General features: G+C 44.9%; 1 protein-coding gene across 4 annotated transcripts in view; it reads right to left on the reverse strand.

Annotated features, from left to right (window-relative positions):
* Positions 1-20,401, reverse strand: part of LOC121533694 (dual specificity protein phosphatase CDC14AB) — a 74,523-nt gene that overhangs the window by 25,005 nt on the left and 29,117 nt on the right. For 3 of the 4 annotated variants that reach the window (XM_041839846.1, XM_041839847.1, XM_041839844.1), the window contains exons 7-14: positions 10,993-11,055; positions 10,324-10,411; positions 9,722-9,952; positions 8,804-8,942; positions 3,331-3,508; positions 2,387-2,490; positions 1,904-1,951; positions 770-904 (exon numbers count right to left, since the gene is read on the reverse strand). In XM_041839846.1, coding sequence (XP_041695780.1) covers positions 770-904; positions 1,904-1,951; positions 2,387-2,490; positions 3,331-3,508; positions 8,804-8,942; positions 9,722-9,952; positions 10,324-10,411; positions 10,993-11,055 — 986 coding nt within the window. The remainder of the gene's footprint in view (positions 1-769; positions 905-1,903; positions 1,952-2,386; positions 2,491-3,330; positions 3,509-8,803; positions 8,943-9,721; positions 9,953-10,323; positions 10,412-10,992; positions 11,056-20,401) is intronic. The other variant, XM_041839845.1, reaches the window with a different exon arrangement.

Below are 20,401 nucleotides of genomic sequence, written 5' to 3' on the forward strand. Positions count from 1 at the left end.
AAATCGCACACCGTCAGCACTTCAGGCATTTTGCCAGATTCACCGGGGGGGAATCTGGAGTTCTCATTGCCATAACTACCTACCTACACATTCACAGTTATATCATTCAGTAGAATAGAAAAAGAAACATTCACAAATCCTGCACAGAGCAAAGTAGGTCTGTACTCCTCAAGAGGAGAGGTTGATGTTGCATATTTTCTCGGTTGTGTGTGTGTGTGTGTGTGTGTGTGTGTGTGTGTGTGTGTGTGTGTGTGTGTGTGTGTGTGTGTGTGTGTGTGTGTGTGTGTGTGTGTGTGTGTGTGTATCTGCCTGTGCCTGTCTCTAGCACAGCAAAATACAGGGGATTTAGATTCGGCCTGTCGGGAAAGCGCACGGCCTGCAGCACATCAATTCTCTATGTGAATCGGTCTAGTGAGCCGCACCACACACACTTGTTCCCTGTTCTGCCCTGCGTATCCTTCCACTGGTTCTCAGGGCATTGGGTAGTCACAGACAGGCAGAAACACAACCAGGTGAAAGGCAAGAAAGATATGACAGGAAAGAGCGAGAAAGAGGGGGAGAGAGAAAGGTTGGAGAATAAACCAATCTACAGGAGGCAAGAGAAAGGGTAAGTGGATAATTGGAGGGATGGGAGGCTACGCAGCATGAAATGGGAAGAAAGAAAGAAAGAAAGAAAGAAAGAAAGAAAGAAGTGTTTAGATAAAAAAAGTGGAGTAAAAGGTAAGAAGTGTCCGGGGAGGGATGCGCAGGGCGGAGGGCGCAGGCTCACCTCTTGAGGTTGGACGCCGAGGAGGAGGAGCTGCGGCTGATTCTCTTGGCGGCGGCGGAAGCAGAAGATGATGGGACTTTGGAGGACTTGATGGGGGAAATGGTGCCCTGAGTGCCCACTCCGAGGTTCATCCTGCTGGGAGAGAGAAAGAGGGAGAAAGATTATCTGGATGTACATATTGTGAGGTGGAGTAACAAACGGAACAGCCGTTAACAGAAGTATCAACTTTAGCCAACATACACAAGTTTCTTCTACAAAACATCATCCTGTCAGGAACACCAATTGGTTAGTGTGCACCCCTTAAAGACATGAATGACCTTCAGTACAAATCCCATTGTTAGAAACAAAGGTATAGGCAAGACTTGAATGATGACGACCAGTGAACGATGTATCCAGTAACACCAGACAACGTTACAGAACAGTATCTGAATGACTATTTATTAGGTAAGGCTCTTCAAAAGCACCATAGTTGAATATTTGATACTCTAGTATAATAGAAATGTGAATGGAGTGGGAATGAATGAGGGAGAGCGATAATAGGAGAAAGAAAAGAGGTGGTTCTGGTACGAGGCATCACTCCCAGCTCCTTCATTAAAGCTGTGAACTATCCGTCTGTACTGGGCTGAAGGACCATCTTCTTTCAGGAGAGTACTACAACTAGAGGAGATGTGCTAGCCTGAGTAGCCTCGGCCTTTCAGCGACACACACCTTTGAGTAGGTGAAAGGAAGAGGGCTAAAGGAGTGGGAGGAGAGAGCTGTCTAAGAGCACTCGTCGCTCGCCCCTCTTTGAGGAACATTTATTAAAGGCCGTACTCTAGCACAAGAGAGGGAGTTCAATTTCCATCCCCTCTTTTCACACTCCAAGCCGCCTCTCCTCCTCTCTGTAGCCTAGTTCTAGCTTGAATTGCACTGAATTGAATGAAATATAGGCAGGCGTGGTAGCATGTGGGAGGGACATTGTGTGTGCAGAGACGTGTGTTGAGACTTGAGAGAGATGTGTTAATGCCACTTATATTGAAGAGACTGTGTGAATTGTGTGATAGCAAGGATACACCCCTGCCACCTCTGGCTCTTTGTGCGAGTAAAAATTGGGCAAACAGACAAACAGCATAGCCAACACTATTTTAAAGGTACCTAAAAGGTTGGGACGGTGACCTGGTGTGCATTTTCATCTCTTCAAGTCTGAAAAAGAAAGAGGGAGACAAAGATGAAGAAGGGTTCACACGTCCTTAGAGAACTGGGAAAGTAGCGTTTAAGTCACTCTGGAAAAACCTAAAACGAAAGCTTAAAAATGACTTCCTAGAGGAAAACCAAATCAAGTCTTTTTCAACAGAAACACCAGCGTGAAACCACGCCATTATCCTGAAAATCCTTCCCTGCCTGGCAGTGCCGGTGTTATTTCAGCTTGATAACTATGGAAACCAGAGCCTCGAATCAGATCACATAATTTTTACCTGTGGGTTATAACCTAAAATATACATTACTTTCCATAGTGCAGAAGACTGAGTTTATCAAGCATGGCAAGCTATACTGCTAAGGGAGGATCTCAAAAGGTGCCAACTAATAAGGCGGGAGGATCTTAAAGGGGAAGTTTGGGGTATCCATGGTAGTTCTTACCTTAGGGCTCCCGTTGTGGCCGAACTGGGCTGGCGCCGGCCCTTTAAGGCACGCAGTTTATCTCCTTGGGTCATGCAGAGCCCATTCTCTTCAATGTAGTCGTTCTGTGGAGAAGAGAGAACACATGAACCCATAAGATGATGTGCCTAAGCATGTACAGTAGATCACAATAAAACAAAGGAAAACCTAGCCGTGTTTTGTGTATAAGAAGAACAGCTGTCTACGGAAAAAGCTCTCCCACCCCTATAGTATGTCTAGTGCTGGTTTGATAAATACATTAGGCACAATATACTGCAGGTACGAAATAATACACCCTAGACGTCTCAGATTGTCTCCAGTCAACAGTTGTGTGATTAATGGATGGAAATAATTTGGCCCTGGGATAAGAGTACAACATCGGCAGCCTTTCTGTCCTCATAGCCCCCTGAACTTACGGAGAATAACCACCTATGCACAGACGCGCACGTGAACACACACTACAGGGCGAGTGAGTCAGCCTCCACAAGCAAGAGTAGATGATACTTAGTCATCACCATCTATTTGTAAGTCGCTCTGGATAAGAGCGTCTGCTAAATGACGTAAATGTAAATGTAATGCTACTGCTCCAAACACTGCATCGCTATTGACAAGAGAATACATAGAACACAAGTGTACCTGAACATTCTAGAAGGAACACTAGAATGGTTTTACATAAAAAGTGGGGGAATAGCTGTAGCCTCAGATGTTTCACATCGTGTTCATTAGGCACCAAACAGAAAATAACAGATTAAAACAAGGTAGAAAAATGTCTTAATTTCCATCGTGAACCCAGGGTTGTATTCATTAAGGCGAAACAAGTGTTTCTTATTGGACAAGTTCAGATATTCCCTCCCTGTTTCAGTCTGTTTTATTCCGTTTTGTGCCTAATGAACAGGACCCCAGGGAGGGTTGTGAGTGGCGCTGACCTCTTGGAGGTGGTCGGTGCTGTGGGACCTGAGGATGCCAGCAGGGCTGGTGGTGATGGTGGTGTGGGTGGGGCTGAGGGTGAGGTCGTCCATGCTGGAGATGAGGCGAGACACTCCCCTCGGCTGCTTCTGCTGCGAACGCTGCACGTCTCCTTGCATCCACATGGCTGCCTGCCTCCTGACAGACAGACAGACACAGATAGGAGAGAGCGATAAGCGGGAGAGGGAAAAGGAGAGAAATATAGAAAGATGGAGGACAGAAAGATGGACAGGTGTGGGGAAGTGGGGAGGGAGAGAGAAAGAGGGGAGAGAGGTTGCATTAGGACATACTCGCCTACCGTGTGACCTTAAGTCTATAAGACCATGTCACTTGTGGCCTGGCCAGAGAGAGACCAATACAGACCAGCTTGTCCATTCCATTCCATTCAATTGTCCTGGGGTGGAAACTATGCCAAAAGACATGACTACAACTGCTGTTGAAGGGCTGAATGGAGGGGGGGAGGGGGGGGGAGCAGATTTGACCAAGAATTTACCCCATTTAATCTTTACCCCTTTGTTCACCCAGAACATGGAGAACAGCTCCGGAGAGATTAGGACCAACAACAAGCTGTGGACAACCAGGACAGGAGTCTGTTCAGCTTCACAGATGACTGATGGACTGGGAACATGACCTGAGCACTGTGTTAAAACACACACTCTTCCCACAAAACGGAAAAGCTTTCGTATGTCCTTGCATTTCCTGTTAAGACTCTCCCCCATGGAGGAGTATGTTCTCCCCTTCACAACACAAACACACGAGTGCCAGACTTCCTGCTTTAGTCAGCAAGTTGAAAAAGAGTGGTCAGCCCACAGATTGTGATGAACTGGTATGAAGATTATAGAAGACTTAAGAAAAATAAGATTAAAACTTCTCCCCTGCCAAAATCTACAGCAATGCAGAACTTTTCAGCATTTTATCAGGCCATAGCCTGAAGCACAAACGTTTCAGTGGCTCTGAAGATTTCCATGCCCCCCCCCAAAAAAATAATCACCCTGAGCTCTGAATGAACAAGACAAATTGCCAATCAAGGCCACAAAGACTATATCAAGACAGTTGCTTGCTTGAGAAACTGTGGCTTCTAACAATTGCTCTTCCAAAGGCTTATAATGTAAATGAATGACAAGTAGCTAGAGGAAACTGATATAGGACCTCTCAACCTCTCTTTCGTAACGTCTGAGATACCCAGAGATTGGAAAGCTGCCGCGGTCATCCACCTCTCCAAAGGGGGTGACACTCTAGATCAGGGGTGTCAAACTCATTTTAGCTCAGGGGCCACATGGAGGAAAATCTATTCCCAAGTGGGCCGGACCGGAAAAATCATGGTATATATAACTTAAAAACAACAACTTCAAATTGTTTTCTTTGTTTTAATACGATCAACATACAACATAAAGCTGGAGCCTGAGGACAGTGTGTCCAAAATAGTACAAGCACAACATCACTATTAATCATAAAACACGTCAAGTTTATTTGAAAATTCTAAAGAAAAAGAACACACAAACACACAATGCCTCAGTGATTAACAGAACTGTTTCACAGATCACAGAACTATATCAGGGTGTCATTTCTCAGGCAGAAATGTAGATAAAAATTATGAAATCCTGTTCCCCAAACAAGTGCAAGAACCACAGAGTCAAGAATAGGTTAAATATACAAATAAAATAAAAACAATTAAAAACAATAGCACATCAACATAAAAACATAAACATAAAGCTGGAGCCTGAGGACAGTGTCCAAAAGCACAACATCACTATTAATCATAAAACACCAAGTTATTTGAAAGTTCTGAGGACAAAGAACACACAAACACACAATGCCTCAGTGATTCACAGAAGTATATCACAGATCACAGAACTATATCAGGGTGTCATTTCTCAGGCAGAAATGTAGATAAAAATAATGAAATCCTGTTCCCTAAACAAGTGCAAGAACCACAGAGTCAAGAATAGGTTAAATATACAAATAAAATAAAAACAATTAAAAACAATAGCACATCAACATAAAAACATATAAACATAAATCTGAAAGCGTTGCTCAAACTCCCGTAACAGTCCCGTTATTTTATCTTTGAACCGCTTCATGTCTGCCACATGTTGGGTCGCGCACACATTTTTCAGACAGGGGAAGTGAGCTGCATCACCACCGGCAAGTTGCGTCTCCCACAATGACAGCTTCAACTTGAAAGAACGTATGCTGTCATAATACTGCGTGACAACTTTGTTGCGCCCTTGCAGCTGTTTGTTCAAGTTATTCAGGTGCTCTGTAACCCTTTTGGTTTGCCCTTTTCTTCCATGAACTGTTCAATTTCTTCTCGTAAATCAAAGAAACGCCTCAGCACAGCACCTCGGCTTAACCATCTTACCTCAGTGTGGTATGGCAGGCCATAGATGTGGTCTTTCTCTCTGAGAAGGCTGTCAAACTGACGGTGATTCAGGCTTCTGGATCGGATGAAATTAACAGTTTGGATGACCACCTTCATGACGTTATCCATCTTTAATGACTTGCAACACAAAGCCTCCTGGTGCAAAATACAGTGAAAAGTCAAAAAATCACGTCCTCCATTTGCAGATTGCACTTTCTCTCTGAACTTTGTCACAACGCCTGCTTTTTTCCCGATCATTGAGGGCGCACCATCTGTAGCCAGGCTGACAGCGCGGGACCAGTCCACTCCGACCCTGTCCAGCGCGCCCGACGAGTGCGGTAAAAATATCAGCTGCTGTCATTGTATCTGTCATCGGCACCAACTCCACGAACTCCTCGGTGACGGTCAATGTGTCATCAACTCCGCGGATGAAAAAATGGCCAGTTGTGCAACATCTGTAATGTCCGTGCTTTCATCAATTGCAACCGAAAACGCAATAAATGACTTTACTTTTTGCTTCAACTGGCTGTCCAAATCCACTGAAAGATCGGAAATCCTGTCTGCAACTGTGTTTCTTGTCAGGCTGATATTTGCAAAAGCCTGCCGCTTTTCAGGGCACACAATCTCCGCTGCCTTCATCATGCATGTTTTTACAAATTCACCCTCACTAAATGGTTTTGAAGCCACTGCGATTTCATTAGCAATGAGGTAGCTAGCTTTCACTGCAGCGTCACTGATGTCTCGGCTGTGAGTAAACACAGACTGCTGTTTCTTCAGACCCGCCAACAGTTCATTCACCTTCTCTCATCTCCGCTGTCCTTGAAAGTTGTCATATTTGTCGGCATGAAGACTCACATAGCGGCGACGAAGATTATATTCTTTCAGCACTGCAACATGCTCTGAACACACCAAACATACAGCTTTCCCATTCAATTCCGTGATTAAATAGGATGACAATTTTTCTTGGAACACTCTCGTCCACTTTTCTCTTTTTTTGACAGAGACATATTGGGGCAATGAGGGTGCCAAAGCACATAATGTTAAAAGTAGAAGCCGTAATAAATATCGCGGGCAAAACAAAGTAGCTCATTGGCTGCACGTGCTTGACCTACTTGCTCTGCCCCAGTATAAACAGTTTGCTTGCTTAACACAATTGATATTGCGCCATCCAGTGGACGCAATTGGAACAGCAGTTTATTTTATTGAAAGATTGCAGCGCATTTTTATACTTTACAAAATTATTATTATTATTTTTTTATTTTTTTTTAATCATCTCGCGGGCCGGATTAAACCCGTTTGCGGGCCTGATCCGGCCCGCGGGCCGTACGTTTGACACCCCTGCTCTAGATCCAAACTGTTACAGACCTATATCCATCCTGCCCTGCCTTTCGAAAGTTTTTGAAAGCCAAGTTAACAAACAGATCACCGACCATTTCGAATCCCACCGTACCTTCTCCACTATGCAATCCGGTTTCCGAGCTGGTCATGGGTGCACTTCAGCCACGCTCAAGGTCCTAAACGATATTATAACCGCGATCGATAATAGACAGTACTGTGCAGCCGTCTTCATCGACCTGGCCAAGGCTTTCGACTCTGTCAACCACCGCATTCTTATTGGCAGACTAAATAGCCTTGGTTTCTCAAATGACTGCCTCGCCTGGTTCACCAACTACTTCTCAGATAGAGTTCAATGTGTCAAATCGGAGCGCCTGTTGTCTGGACCTATGGCAGTCTCTATGGGGGTGCCACAGGGTTAAATTTTTGGGCCGACTCTTTTCTCTGTGCATATCAATGATGTCGCTCTTGCTGCTGGTGACTCTCAGATCCACCTCTACGCAGATGACACCATTTTGTATACATCTGGCCCTTCATTGGACACTGTGTTAACAAACCTCCAAACAAGCTTCAATGCCATACAACACTCCTTCAGTAGCCTCCAACTGCTCTTAAACACTAGTAAAAATAAATGCATGCTCTTCAATCGAACGCTGCTGGCACCCGCCCACCCGACTAGAATCACTACTCTCGACGGGTCTGACCTAGAGTATGTGGACAACTACAAATACCTAGGTGTCTGGTTAGACTGTAAACTCTCCTTCCAGACTCACATAAAGAATCTCCAATCCAAAGTTAAATCTAGAATCGGTTTCCTATTTCACAACAAAGCCTCCTTCACTCATACTGCCAAACATGCCCTCGTAAAACTGACTATCCTACCGATCCTTGACTTCGGCGATGTCATTTACAAAATACCCTCCAACACTCTACTCAGCAAATTGGATGTAGTCTATCACAGTGCCATCCGTTTTGTCTCCAAAGCCCCATATACTACCCACCACTGTGACCTGTACGCTCTTGTTGGCTGGTCCTCACTACATATTCGTCGCCAAACCCACTGGCTCCAGGCCATCTATAAATCACTGCTAGGCAAATCCCCGCCTTATCTTAGCTCATTGGTCACCATAGCAACACCCACCCGTAGTATGCGCTCCAGCAGGTATATCTCACTGGTCATCCCCAAAGCCAACACCTCCTTTGGCCGCCATTCCTTCCAGTTCTCTGCTGCCAATGACTGGAACGAACTGCAAAAATCTCTGAAGCTGGAGACTCCCTCACTAACTTTAAGCATCAGTTGTCAGAGCACCTTACCGATCACTGCACCTGTACACAGCCCATCTGAAATTAGCCCGCCCAACTACCTCATCCTTATATTGTTATTTATTTTGCTCATTTGTACCCCAGTATCTCTATTTGCACATCATCTCTTGCACATCTATCATTCCAGTGTTAATACTAATTGTAATTATTTTGCACTATAGCCTATTTATTGCCTTACCTCCATAACTTGCTACATTTGCACACACTGTATATATATTTTCTGTTGTATTTTTGACTTTATGTTTTGTTTTACCCCATATGTAACTCTGTGTTGTTTTTAATCGCACTGCTTTGCTTTATCTTGGCCAGGTCGCAGCTGTAAATGAGAACTTGTTCTCAACTGGCTTACCTGGTTAAATAAAGGTGAAATAAACAATTAAATAAAAAATAAAAACTTTTTAAGGAATACTTACTCCTCCAGGAAGTGCTGCTGAGGGCCGATGACGGAGCCTGGTCGGCAGATCCTGATCCAGGCAATGGTCTCTGCTGCTGTAAAGCGGTAGTGCTTCATCAGGTAACAGCCTATGAGGGTGCCTGTACGCCCAAGGCCAGCTGATTGATAGATATATATATATATAGAGAGAGAGAGATAGAGAGAGAGAGGGATATATATAGAGAGAGATAGAGAGGGATATATATAGAGAGAGATGGATAGAGAGAGAGAGGGGGATATATATATATATATATATATATATATATATATATATATATATATAGATATAGAGAGAGAGAGAGAGAGAGAGAGAGAGAGGGAGAGAGAACAAAAGGGAAAGAAAGATGATTTAATGTTTCATAAATAAGGAATTGACCCAAACCTGAATGTGACTGGATAAAAATGCCCTTATAATGTCATAAGATTTGTTATAGAAATAACACTTTTAGGAACATAGGCTTCACCACATAAGACAGTATCACTGCAGTACTCGAGCATAATGGTAAGACTGGTAACTAATATGCCTGACAAGGGGCATACATTGAACAACACTGCCCCCTAATGTAACAACACTGCCCCCTAATGTAAGACCTGCAGACCTGCTTTCGGTGGCAAAGAATCCAAAAACATAGCCTACAGTTGAGCGTTGCATTACTGATTAACTTAGCTCCGCCAACATTTCAACGAAGAGTGAACTCTTTAAAATCCCTCTTAACAAACAGAAAATACTCAAGGTGCGTCTGATTTAGCTTGCCAGGCACACAGTGGAAACAATGGAATAGTCCAAAAAGTGCAGACCCCATATGCCAGGCAAGCCAAATCAAGCACACCTCAGGTATATCAGATATTTGAAATATCTCAACATATACTGCAGTGTGTGTGTGTGTGCATGTCGCACCCTTGCAGTGGACGGCCACGGCTCCGTCGGTGCTCTCGCAGATGTGCAGGAAGCGGCGGGTGATGACGTCGCTTGGCGTGCTGCCGTCCACGAAGAACAGGTCGTAGTGGTCGAAGCCGGCGTCCGTGAAGCGCTGGGCATCGTAGATCTTCTTGTTGAGCCGCACCACCGAGGTAACATTGTGCTGTCGGAAGTAGGGGAAGTACGCTTCTGGAGCGTGAAGAGGGTAGCCTGGTTTAGGGGGGGAAGAGGAGATTCAGGACAGTTAATTAGTGTAAAACCTAGGTAAGGAAAACTGATTCTAGACATGCTGTTGAAGACAGAAAGTAACCAGAGCCTTGTTAAGCACAGAGCTATCTTCTTTGGTTTGTCGTCAAACGTATTACTACGCCAATGGCGCCATCTGCTGTTACAGAGGAGAACAGCCGAGGGAGAACAGATGCATAGGGAAAGTCTACCTGAATCTAAACCCGAATCCAAACCCGAACCTTGCCAAGGTTCATTGGTCGAGACAACACTATTCATTTACACTGGAAGAGCTGTTGCTTCTTAAAGGAAAAGGGTCCATAAAAGGTCACGGCTGAATCCAAATCTCATCTCACCATTTTCTATTTTACTTTTGGGATGGGGTCCACTGAAGGCCAGAAATTTCCCGGGCACGATCCAGTTGAAGTCTCCGTTTTCCACTCGCTATAACAGAGAGCGAGATTAGAAGAGGACTCAACATATCCAACAGGGACCCAGAAGAAATGGGATATGGACATTCTGACTGAAAATTCTACTTCAACACTAAATGCTTTATTCAGACTTTTCAGGCTAGCCAGTTAGTCGCCATCTTCTGTAACAACCTAAACTGATGGCTCCCACTAGCCTGGTCCCAGATCTGTTTGTGCCGCCTTGCCAACTCCTACGGTCATTGTCAATCCATGGCACAAACAGCTCTAGGACCAGGCTAGGCTGCCACATCAACATTATAAAAAAAATAATTTTGTGACTACGTGCCATACACTTTAGTAGACAATATTATGTCCGTTTTTGCAGAGTCCGGTCAAATTAAACTGATGTCGCTCACACAAGACTTTCTCATGAAACTAAAATGGCACGTCAGCTCATCAGTCAAGCACAGCGTTGCGTAACATCTTCGAGTGGGATTGTGAATATTGCAGGGGTGCTGCCGTTTGCCTTTACAGATGCTCTGCCGTTCAAACTGATGGGTGGACGCTTATTATTGGAGCAGGTCCAAGGTCACCGTGACGACGTGTCATCATTACCTCGTAGTGCTCGTATTCGTCCACGTCAAACGTCTCAAAGTCAAAGAATCCATGCTGCAGGGCCTGAAGAGGTGAGAAAAGAACAGAGCAGAGACAGTTTAATGCGCGTGTGTCTCAATTAATTAATGACCAAGCAAAACTAAAGTGACCCAGGCAGCCCTAGAACTAGGTTCACCTCAAGCCTGCGGTCCACTGGAAAGCCTGACGCACTAAAGCCTTTGCAGCGTCATGATGACAGATTACAATCTGCGTCGCTCATAACAGATACTGTTATAGCTGAGGTCGGCAAAGTGACCAACGCAGTCATTATCAGCTGCATCAAACTAAGCCATGTTGATGATAATGTGGGCTTACAAGGATAGGAATAATGAAGGCACCGTAACACAAGAGGGCATGTGGTACTGTGATTACTGGCATGACGAAGTGACGTGTTCGCTAGGTACAAGGCTAAATTACTAAGGATAAATCATGTGGGCACTTTAACCGCACACTCAAATATAGTGTTGGTGAGGATAGACGCATAGTGAACAGTCAGCAACCAACCAAAGCCATGAGGGTAGCGAACATGTAACCACCATGCTCCTTCCCAGTATTCTACCCCACACCACTGTGTCTCTCCTGTCTAAGGCCTGTGACATTTGTGACAGAGGTGTCAAATAGGGAGGGTCAGATTAAGCGTGTGAAGACGGTACTACACTGTACCAGCCATATGCTGTAGAACTATCATTGGTAAGCATTAGGAGGTTGTGATTCGCAGCATTGTACAATGAAGTTTCAATTATTTAGTGAATTTTATAGTTCTGCTGAGCCAATCGTTTGCTTTGCTTCTCCGAGGCAGCGAGCCAACGGGCTATTCAACTCCAGTCCTGGTAATGTCCCGGAAGTGTTGACTGGTTTCTTTATCCACCAGAAATCAATTATCAACTGGTATAATCGATCTGCCACAGAGGTCATACTTCTGGTTTCCCCATGTCTGGATCAGTCACAGATTCTAAAGCCAGAATGATAGCCAAAGAGATATTTAAAACTATTTTACTTCAACAAATGTCATATAGATGGGAGAGATCTGGTCTTTACTGTCCATGCCTTTACTCTTAAATCAAAACCAGTTAAACAAATTATCGCATTTCGTGTCAACAGTTGAGTCTTAAAGAAACCACCCGGTCGAGCTCTCCAGCCTGTGGATGAACAGTAACCAGTAAATCAAACTAACATGGCTACTGTCAAACAAACCTCCACGCCCCTCACATAACGCATACAATAATAAGATGCTGTCCATGTAGAGTATATTGTGTGGACTATGCACTCTTTCAAGGATACGTTTAGGGTCTCTCCTTGGCTTAGAAATGTATCCTACTTAATGTAAAATCACTTTACACTAACAGAAATCTATGGAAAAGCAGAGAGTGGGAGACCACTTTTTGAGACAGGGAGCGGACAAAGATGCACACAATCATTGTACATGTGAGCGTGCACTGCGCTGACAGCCTCTTTCCATCCCCTCTTCTCTCTGTCAGGTCTGTAGTGTTGAGAACTGTCGGAGCTGCTCTCTCCCCCAGGTCTGTGTTACGCAACGGTTCTCGGTTCTCCTGAGCAGCAGGTTTAATAGACAATTAACCCCTCTGCCAGCGAGGGTTAACCATGGTGAAAAATGCCTATTTTTCTGTACCACGCTTAGGTTTATAAAGAAGGAAATCCCTTTGAACCGTTTACACTGTGGTGCCCACCCGACCCACCTGTCTGTGTGTGTGTACATACCTACAGTGCATTCGGAAAGTATTCAGACCCCTTGACTTTTCCACATTTTGTTACGTTACAACCTTATTCTAAAATTGATTAAATTGTTTTTTTTCCCTCAATCTACACACAATACCCCATAATGACAAAGCAAAAGCAGGTTTTTATAAATGTTTGCAAATGTATAAAATAAAATAAATGGAAATATCACATTTACATACAGTGAGGGAAAAAAGTATTTGATCCCCTGCTGATTTTGTACATTTGCCCACTGACAAAGAAATGATCAGTCTATAATTTTAATGGTAGGTTTATTTGAACAGTGAGAGACAGAATAACAACAACAAAATCCAGAATAACGCATGTCAAAAATGTTATAAATCGATTTGCATTTTAATGAGGGAAATAAGTATTTGACCCCTCTGCAAAACATGACTTAGTACTTGGTGGCAAAACCCTTGTTGGCAATCACAGAGGTCAGATGTTTCTTGTAGTTGCACACATCTCTGGAGGGATTTTGTCCCACTCCTCTTTGCAGATCTTCTCTGACGTTTGGCAACTCGAACCTTCAGCTCCCTCCACAGATTTTCTATGGGATTAAGGCTGGAGACGCCAGCACCTTAATGTGCTTCTTCTTGAGCCACTCCTTTGTTGCCTTGGCCGTGTGTTTTGGGTCATTGTCATGCTGGAATACCCATCCACGACCCATTTTCAATGCCCTGGCTGAGGGAAGGAGGTTCTCACCCAAGATTTGACGGTACATGGCCCCATCCATCATCCCTTTGATGCGGTGAAGTTGTCCTGTCCCCTTAGCAGAAAAACCCCCCCAAAGCATAATGTTTCCACCGCCATGTTTGACGGTGGGGATGGTGTTCTTGGGGTCATAGGCAGCATTCCTCCTCCCCAAACACGGAGAGTTGAGTTGATGCCAAAGAGCTCCATTTTGGTCTCATCTGACCACAACACTTTCACCCAGTTCTCCTCTGAATCATTCAGATGTTCATTGGCAAACTTCAGACGGGCATGTATATGTGCTTTCTTGAGCAGGGGGACCTTGCAGGCGCTGCAGGATTTCAGTCCTTCACGGCGTAGTGTGTTACCAATTGTTTTCTTGGTGACTATGGTTCCAGCTGCCTTGAGATCATTGACAAGATCCTCCCGTGTAGTTCTGGGCTGATTCCTCACTGTTCTCATGATCATTGCAACTCCACGAGGTGAGATCTTGCATGGAACCCCAAGCCGAGGGAGATTGACAGTTCTTTTGAGTTTCTTCCATTTGCGAATAATCACACCAACTGTTGTCACCTTCTCACCAAGGTGCTTGGCAATGGTCTTGTAGCCCATTCCAGCCTTGTGTAGGTCTACAATCTTGTCCCTGACATCCTTGGAGAGCTCTTTGGTCTTGGCCATGGTGGAGAGTTTGGAATCTGATTGATTGATTGCTTCTGTGGACAGGTGTCTTTTATACAGGTAACAAGCAGAGATTAGGAGCACTCCCTTTCAAAGTGTGCGCCTAATCTCAGCTCGTTACCTGTATAAAAGACACCTGGGAGCCAGAACTCTTTCTGATTGAGAGGGGGTCAAATACTTATTTCCCTCATTAAAATGGAAATCAATTTCTAACATTTTTGACATGCGTTTTTCTGGATTTTGTTGTTTTTATTCTGTCTCTCTCTGTTCAAATAAACCTACCATTAAAATTATAGACTGATCATTTCTTTGTCAGTGGGCAAACGTACAAAATCAGCAGGGGATCAAATAGTTTTTTCCCCTCACTGTAAGTATTCAGACCCTTTACTCAGTACTTTGTTGAAGCACCTTTGGCAGCGATTACAGCCTCGAGTCTTCTTGGGTATGACGCTACATATATATTTGTAAACAACAGCTGGTGCACAAAATCAAATACTAAGGAAGTCTCGAGGTTTTGCTCGCCTGAGGTAGAGTATCTTATGATAAGCTGTAGACCACACTATTTACCAAGAGAGTTTTCATCTATATTTTTCATAGCTGTCTATTTACCACCACAAACCAATGCTGGCATTAAGATTGCACTGAATGAGTTGTACAAGGCCATTAATCAACAGGAAAACGCTCATCCAGATGCAGCGCTCCTAGTAGCCGGGGACTTTAATGCAGGGAAACTTAAATCCGTTCTACCTCATTTCTACCAGCATGTTAAATGTGCAACCAGAGGGGAAAAAAACTCTAGACCACCTTTACTCCACACACAAAGACGCATACAAAGCTCTCCCTCGCCCTCCATTTGGCAAATCTGACCATAACTCTATCCTCCTGATTCCTGCTTATAAGCAAAAACTGAAGCAGGAAGCACCAGTGATTCGGCTAATAAAAAAGTGGTCAGATGACGCAGATGCTAAGCTACAGGACTGTTTTGCTAGCACAGACTGGAACATGTTCGGGGATTCTTCAGACAGCATTGAGGAGTACACCACATCAGTCACTGGCTTCATCAATAAGTGCATCGATGATGTCGTCCCCCACAGTGACCGTACGTACATACCCCAACCAGAAGCCATGGATTACAGGAAACATCCGCACTGAGCTAAAGGGTAGAGCTGCCGCTTTCAAGGAACGGGACTCTAACCCGGACGCTTATAAGAAATCCCGCTATGACCTCCGACGAACCATCAAACAGGCAAAGAGTCAATACAGGTCTAAGATTGAATCATACTACACTGGCTCTGACGCTCGTCGGATGTGGCAGGGCTTGAAAACTATTACAGACTACAAAGGGAAGCACAGCCGCGAGCTGCCCAGTGACACAAGCCTACCAGACGAGCTAAACCACTTCTATGCTCGCTTCGAGGCAAGCAACACTGAAGCATGCACGAGAGCACCAGCTGTTCCGGACGACTATGTGATCACGCTCTCCGTAGCCGATGTGAGTAAGACTTTTAAGCAGGTCAACATTCACAAGGCCGCAGGGCCAGACGGATTACCAGGACGTGTACTCCGAGCATGTGCTGACCAACTGGCAAGTGTCTTCACTGACATTTTCAACATGTCCCTGACTGTGTCTGTAATACCAACATGTTTCAAGCAGACCACCATAGTCCCCGTGCCCAAGAACTCTAAGATAACCTGCCTAAATGACTACCGACCCGTAGCACTGACGTCTGTAGCCATGAAGTGCTTTGAAAGACTGGTCATGGCTCACATCAACAGCATAATCCCAGAAACCCTAGACCCACTCCAATTTGCATACCGCCCCAACAGATCCACAGATGATGCAATCTCTATCGCACTCCACACTGCCCTTTCCCACCTGGACAAGAGGAACACCTACGTGAGAATGCTATTCATTGACTACAGCTCAGCATTCAACACCATAGTGCCCTCTAAGCTCATCACTAAGCTAAGGATCCTGGGACTAAACACCTCCCTCTGCAACTGGATCCTGGACTTCCTGACGGGCCGCCCCCAGGTGGTAAGGGTAGGTAACAACACATCTGCCACACTGATCCTCAACACGGGGGCCCCTCAGGGGTGCGTGCTCAGTCCCCTCCTGTACTCTCTGTTCACCCATGACTGCATGGCCAGGCACGACTCCAACACCATCATTAAGTTTGCCGACGACACAACAGTGGTAGGCCTGATCACCGACAACGATGAGACAGCCTATAGGGAGGAGGTCAGAGATCTGGCCGTGTGGTGCCAGGACAACAACCTCTCTCTCAACGTGACCAAGACAAAGGAGATGATTGTGGACTACAGGAAAAAAAAGAGGACTGAGCACGCCCCCATTCTCATCGACGGGGCTGTAGTGGAACAGGTTGAGAGCTTCAAGTTCCTTGGTGTCCACATCACCAACGAACTATCATGGTCCAAACACACCAAGACAGTCGTGAAGAGGGCACGACAAAGCCTATTCCCCCTCAGGAGACTAAAAAGATTTGGCATGGGTCCTCAGATCCTCAAAAAATTCTACAGCTGCACCATCGAGAGCATCCTGACTGGTTGCATCACCGCCTGGTATGGCAACTGCTTGGCCTCTGACCGCAAGGCACTACAGAGGGTAGTGCGTACGGCCCAGTACATCACTGGGGCAAAGCTCCCTGCCATCCAGGACCTCTATACCAGGCGGTGTCAGAGGAAGGCCCTCAAAATTGTCAAAGACTCCAGCCACCCTAGTCATAGACTGTTCTCTCTGCTACCGCACGGCAAGCGGTACCGGAGTGCCAAGTCTAGGTCCAAAAGACTTCTCAACAGCTTCTACCCCCAAGCCATAAGACTCCTGAACAGCTAATCATGGCTACCCGGACTATTTGCACTGCCCCCCACCCCATCCTATTTACGCTGCTGCTACTCTGTTAAGTATTTATGCATAGTCACTTTAACTCTACCCACATGTACATATTACCTCAACTACCTCAACTAGCCGGTGCCCCCGCACATTGACTATGCAACGGTACCCCCCTGTATATATAGCCTCCCTACTGTCACTTTATTTTACTGTATATATAGCCTCCCTACTGTCACTTTATTTTGCTTCTGCTCTTTTTTTCTCGGCACTTTTTTGTTGTTGTTTTATTCTTACTTTTTTGTTTAAAATGGATGCACTGTTGGTTAAGGGCTGTAAGTAAGCATTTCACTGTAATGTCTGCACCTGTTGTATTCGGCGCATGTGACCAATAAAATTTGATTTGATTTGATTTGATTTACAAGCTTGGCACACCTGTATTTGGGGAGTTTCTCCCATTCTTCTCTGCAGATCCTCTCAAGCTCTGTCAGGTTGGATGGGGAGCGTCGCTGCACAGCTATTTTCAGAGATCGGGTTCAAGTCTGGGCTCTGGCTGGGCCACTCAAGGACATGTCCCGAAGCCACTCCTGCGTTGTCTTGGCTGTGTGCTTAGGGTCGATGTCCTATTTGAAGGTGAACCTTTGCCCCCAGTCCGAGGTCCTGAGCGCTCTGGAGCAGGTTTTCATCAAGGATCTCTCTGTACTTTGCTCCGTTTATCTTTTCCTCGATCCTGACTAGTCTCCCAGTCCCTGCCTCTGAAAAACATCCCCACAGCATGATGCTACCACCACCATGCTTCACCGTAGGGATGGTGCCAGGTTTCCTCCAGACTTGACACTTGGCATTCAGGCCAAAGAGTTCAATCTTGATTAGAGAACCTTGTTCCTCATGGACTGAGAGTCCTTTAGGTGCCTTTTGGCAGACTCCAAGCGGCCTGTCATGTGCTTTTTACTGAGGAGTGGCTTCAGTCTGGCAACTATACCATAAAGGCCTGATTGTTGGAGTGCTGCAGAGATGGTTGTCCTTCTGGAAGGTTCTCCCATCTCCACAGAGGAACTCTGGAGCTCTGTCAGAGTGACCATCGAGTTCTTCATCACATCCCTGACCAAGGCCCTTCTCCCCCAATTGCTCAGTTTGGCAGCCAGCCAGCTCTAGGAAGAGTCTTAGTGGTTCCAAACTTTTCCATTTAAGAATGATGGAGGCCACTGTGTTCTTGGGGACCTTCAATGCTGCAGACATTTTTTGGTACCCTTCCCCAGATTTGTGCCTCTACACAATCCTGTCTCGGAGCTCTACGGACAATTCCTTCGACCTCATGGCTTGCTTTTTGCTTTGACATGCACTTTCAACTGTGGGACCTTATATAGACAGGTGTGTGCCTTTCCAAACCATGTCCAATCAATTGAATTTACTACAGGTGGACTCCAATCAAGTTGTAGAAACGTCAAGGATGATCAATGGAAACAGGATGCACCTGAGCTCAATTTCGAGTCTCATACCAAAGGGTCTGAATACTTATGTAAATAAGGTATCTGTTGTTTTTGTTTTTATACATTTGCAAAAATTAATAAAATCCTGCTTTCACTTTGTCATTATGGGGTATTGTGTGTAGATTGATGAGGAAAACATTTAAATACATTTTAGAATAAGGCTGTAACGTAATAAAATGTGGAAAAAGTCAAGGGGTCTGAATACCTTCAGAATGCACTGTATGTACCTTAGTGTGTGCATACGTGCCCTGGGCACATGTCACATAAGCGTGTGTGTCAAGTAATTAATTCATTAGCACAGTGACATGCTAACGGGGTCACTGGGTCCCTCTATTAGAGCAGAGCAGACAGCCAAACAGTGAATCATGGAACAGATAACAGTGATTAGAACAGAAACAGCCTGTAATTAAACACCATACTGAGACTCACTCACTTAGTAGCATTACAGGGCCATAAAGAGATGGGGAAATGGCTGCTTAACACTAAAAAGGCCAAGGGAACAATTTTGACCCAATATGAATTTACAATGTAAATATCTCTGCCATTTTTAAAGTCATGCCCCCCTCTGTCCTTTACTTTTCCTAAATAAGTATATTTAACACACGTATGTTGTTAGAATTTTGAATGTGTTAAGCAGTTAAGAGGACAAAAGGTTACTTTTTCAAATCCTCCTACAGAGAGTCACATGCAGGCAAGACGTTTTGATTTCTATATAGTATCAGAAAGAGCCGATTCTGAGGTTTCCAAAACACTTACCATTGCCAAATAAATGTATTTTTTCAAAATAATATTTTCCAAGCATAACCACTGTTCCATGCACTCCACGTGTGAGCACGCGGCAACATATATACTACAGTAACAAACTAGCCTAATAGAAATGCTATTGTGTTCTTTTAAATAATATTTTTTTTGTATTCTGTTAACCAAGACCTCCATAAATGCAACCAAAGTCTTATTTTTCTGATAGCATATATGGAATGTATTTATTAGACTGTTAGAATGTTGAGTCAAAATGACTCCTTATTTGCCTGAAGGGAGGTCCAAAGAGGTCAGGTTTTTCTAGTGTTCAAGCACCAGCAATACAGCAACAGCGGAAGTAGGCAAGTTGTTCTGAGGGCTATATACCAGCCTATACCAGAATTGGTGTCAATTTTATGACAATTCAGGAAGTGAATTTAAATTACCCCAAATCCTCATTGCAAATATATGGGACTGGAGTCTCAAATCTCCCAAAGGTTTCAATACTGCCACATACTAACTTGTTGTTATTCCCTGCCTCTCACAATGGGTAGGGAAATTCCCTGGGTTTTTGGGGAGTGACGTAGTGGGTGTGTGTGTGTGTGTGTGTGTGCTAGGGCCTTTTGTGGAAGATGACGGAAAATACTGGAATGTGCCAAGGAATCGCAGACATTCCTATCTGATGGCTGTCTGACAAGTCTTTCCGGAATGACATGGCCGCGCGGACGGAGAGACACACTGCTGGCACAAGTCCCCAGCTAAGACACTGTGTGGGTGATGTAACCTAAAGAGTGGTTATTGTGTGTTTGCCTTTGTCCCAGTCCCTGCAGTGCCCCACCTGCTGTGCCACGTGAGACTGTGCTACCTTCCTACCGCTCACCTACAGGGTAACGTAACTGTCCCCCCTACAGAGACAAACTAGAACCCCCCCCTTCATCCCCCATAGACTGCACAACATAAGGATCCCGCTGCCGGACTACAGAACTCTGCCCTCAGTCTGGGATTGCTGTCTAAATGCTAGGTCAGGATGCTACAGCGAGACAGACAACTGCTAACATGTAAACCTTACCGGCCACGTTGAGCGCGCAAGCATTGCAAAATAAATGTACACATACGTGTTATTCAATAATTTCACCCACGCGTGAACGAGCATCTGTGTAGCCAAGCGCTAAAATAGAACTTG

This window comes from Coregonus clupeaformis, chromosome 20, assembly GCF_020615455.1.
Source record: "Coregonus clupeaformis isolate EN_2021a chromosome 20, ASM2061545v1, whole genome shotgun sequence".
Classification (NCBI taxonomy): domain Eukaryota; kingdom Metazoa; phylum Chordata; class Actinopteri; order Salmoniformes; family Salmonidae; genus Coregonus; species Coregonus clupeaformis.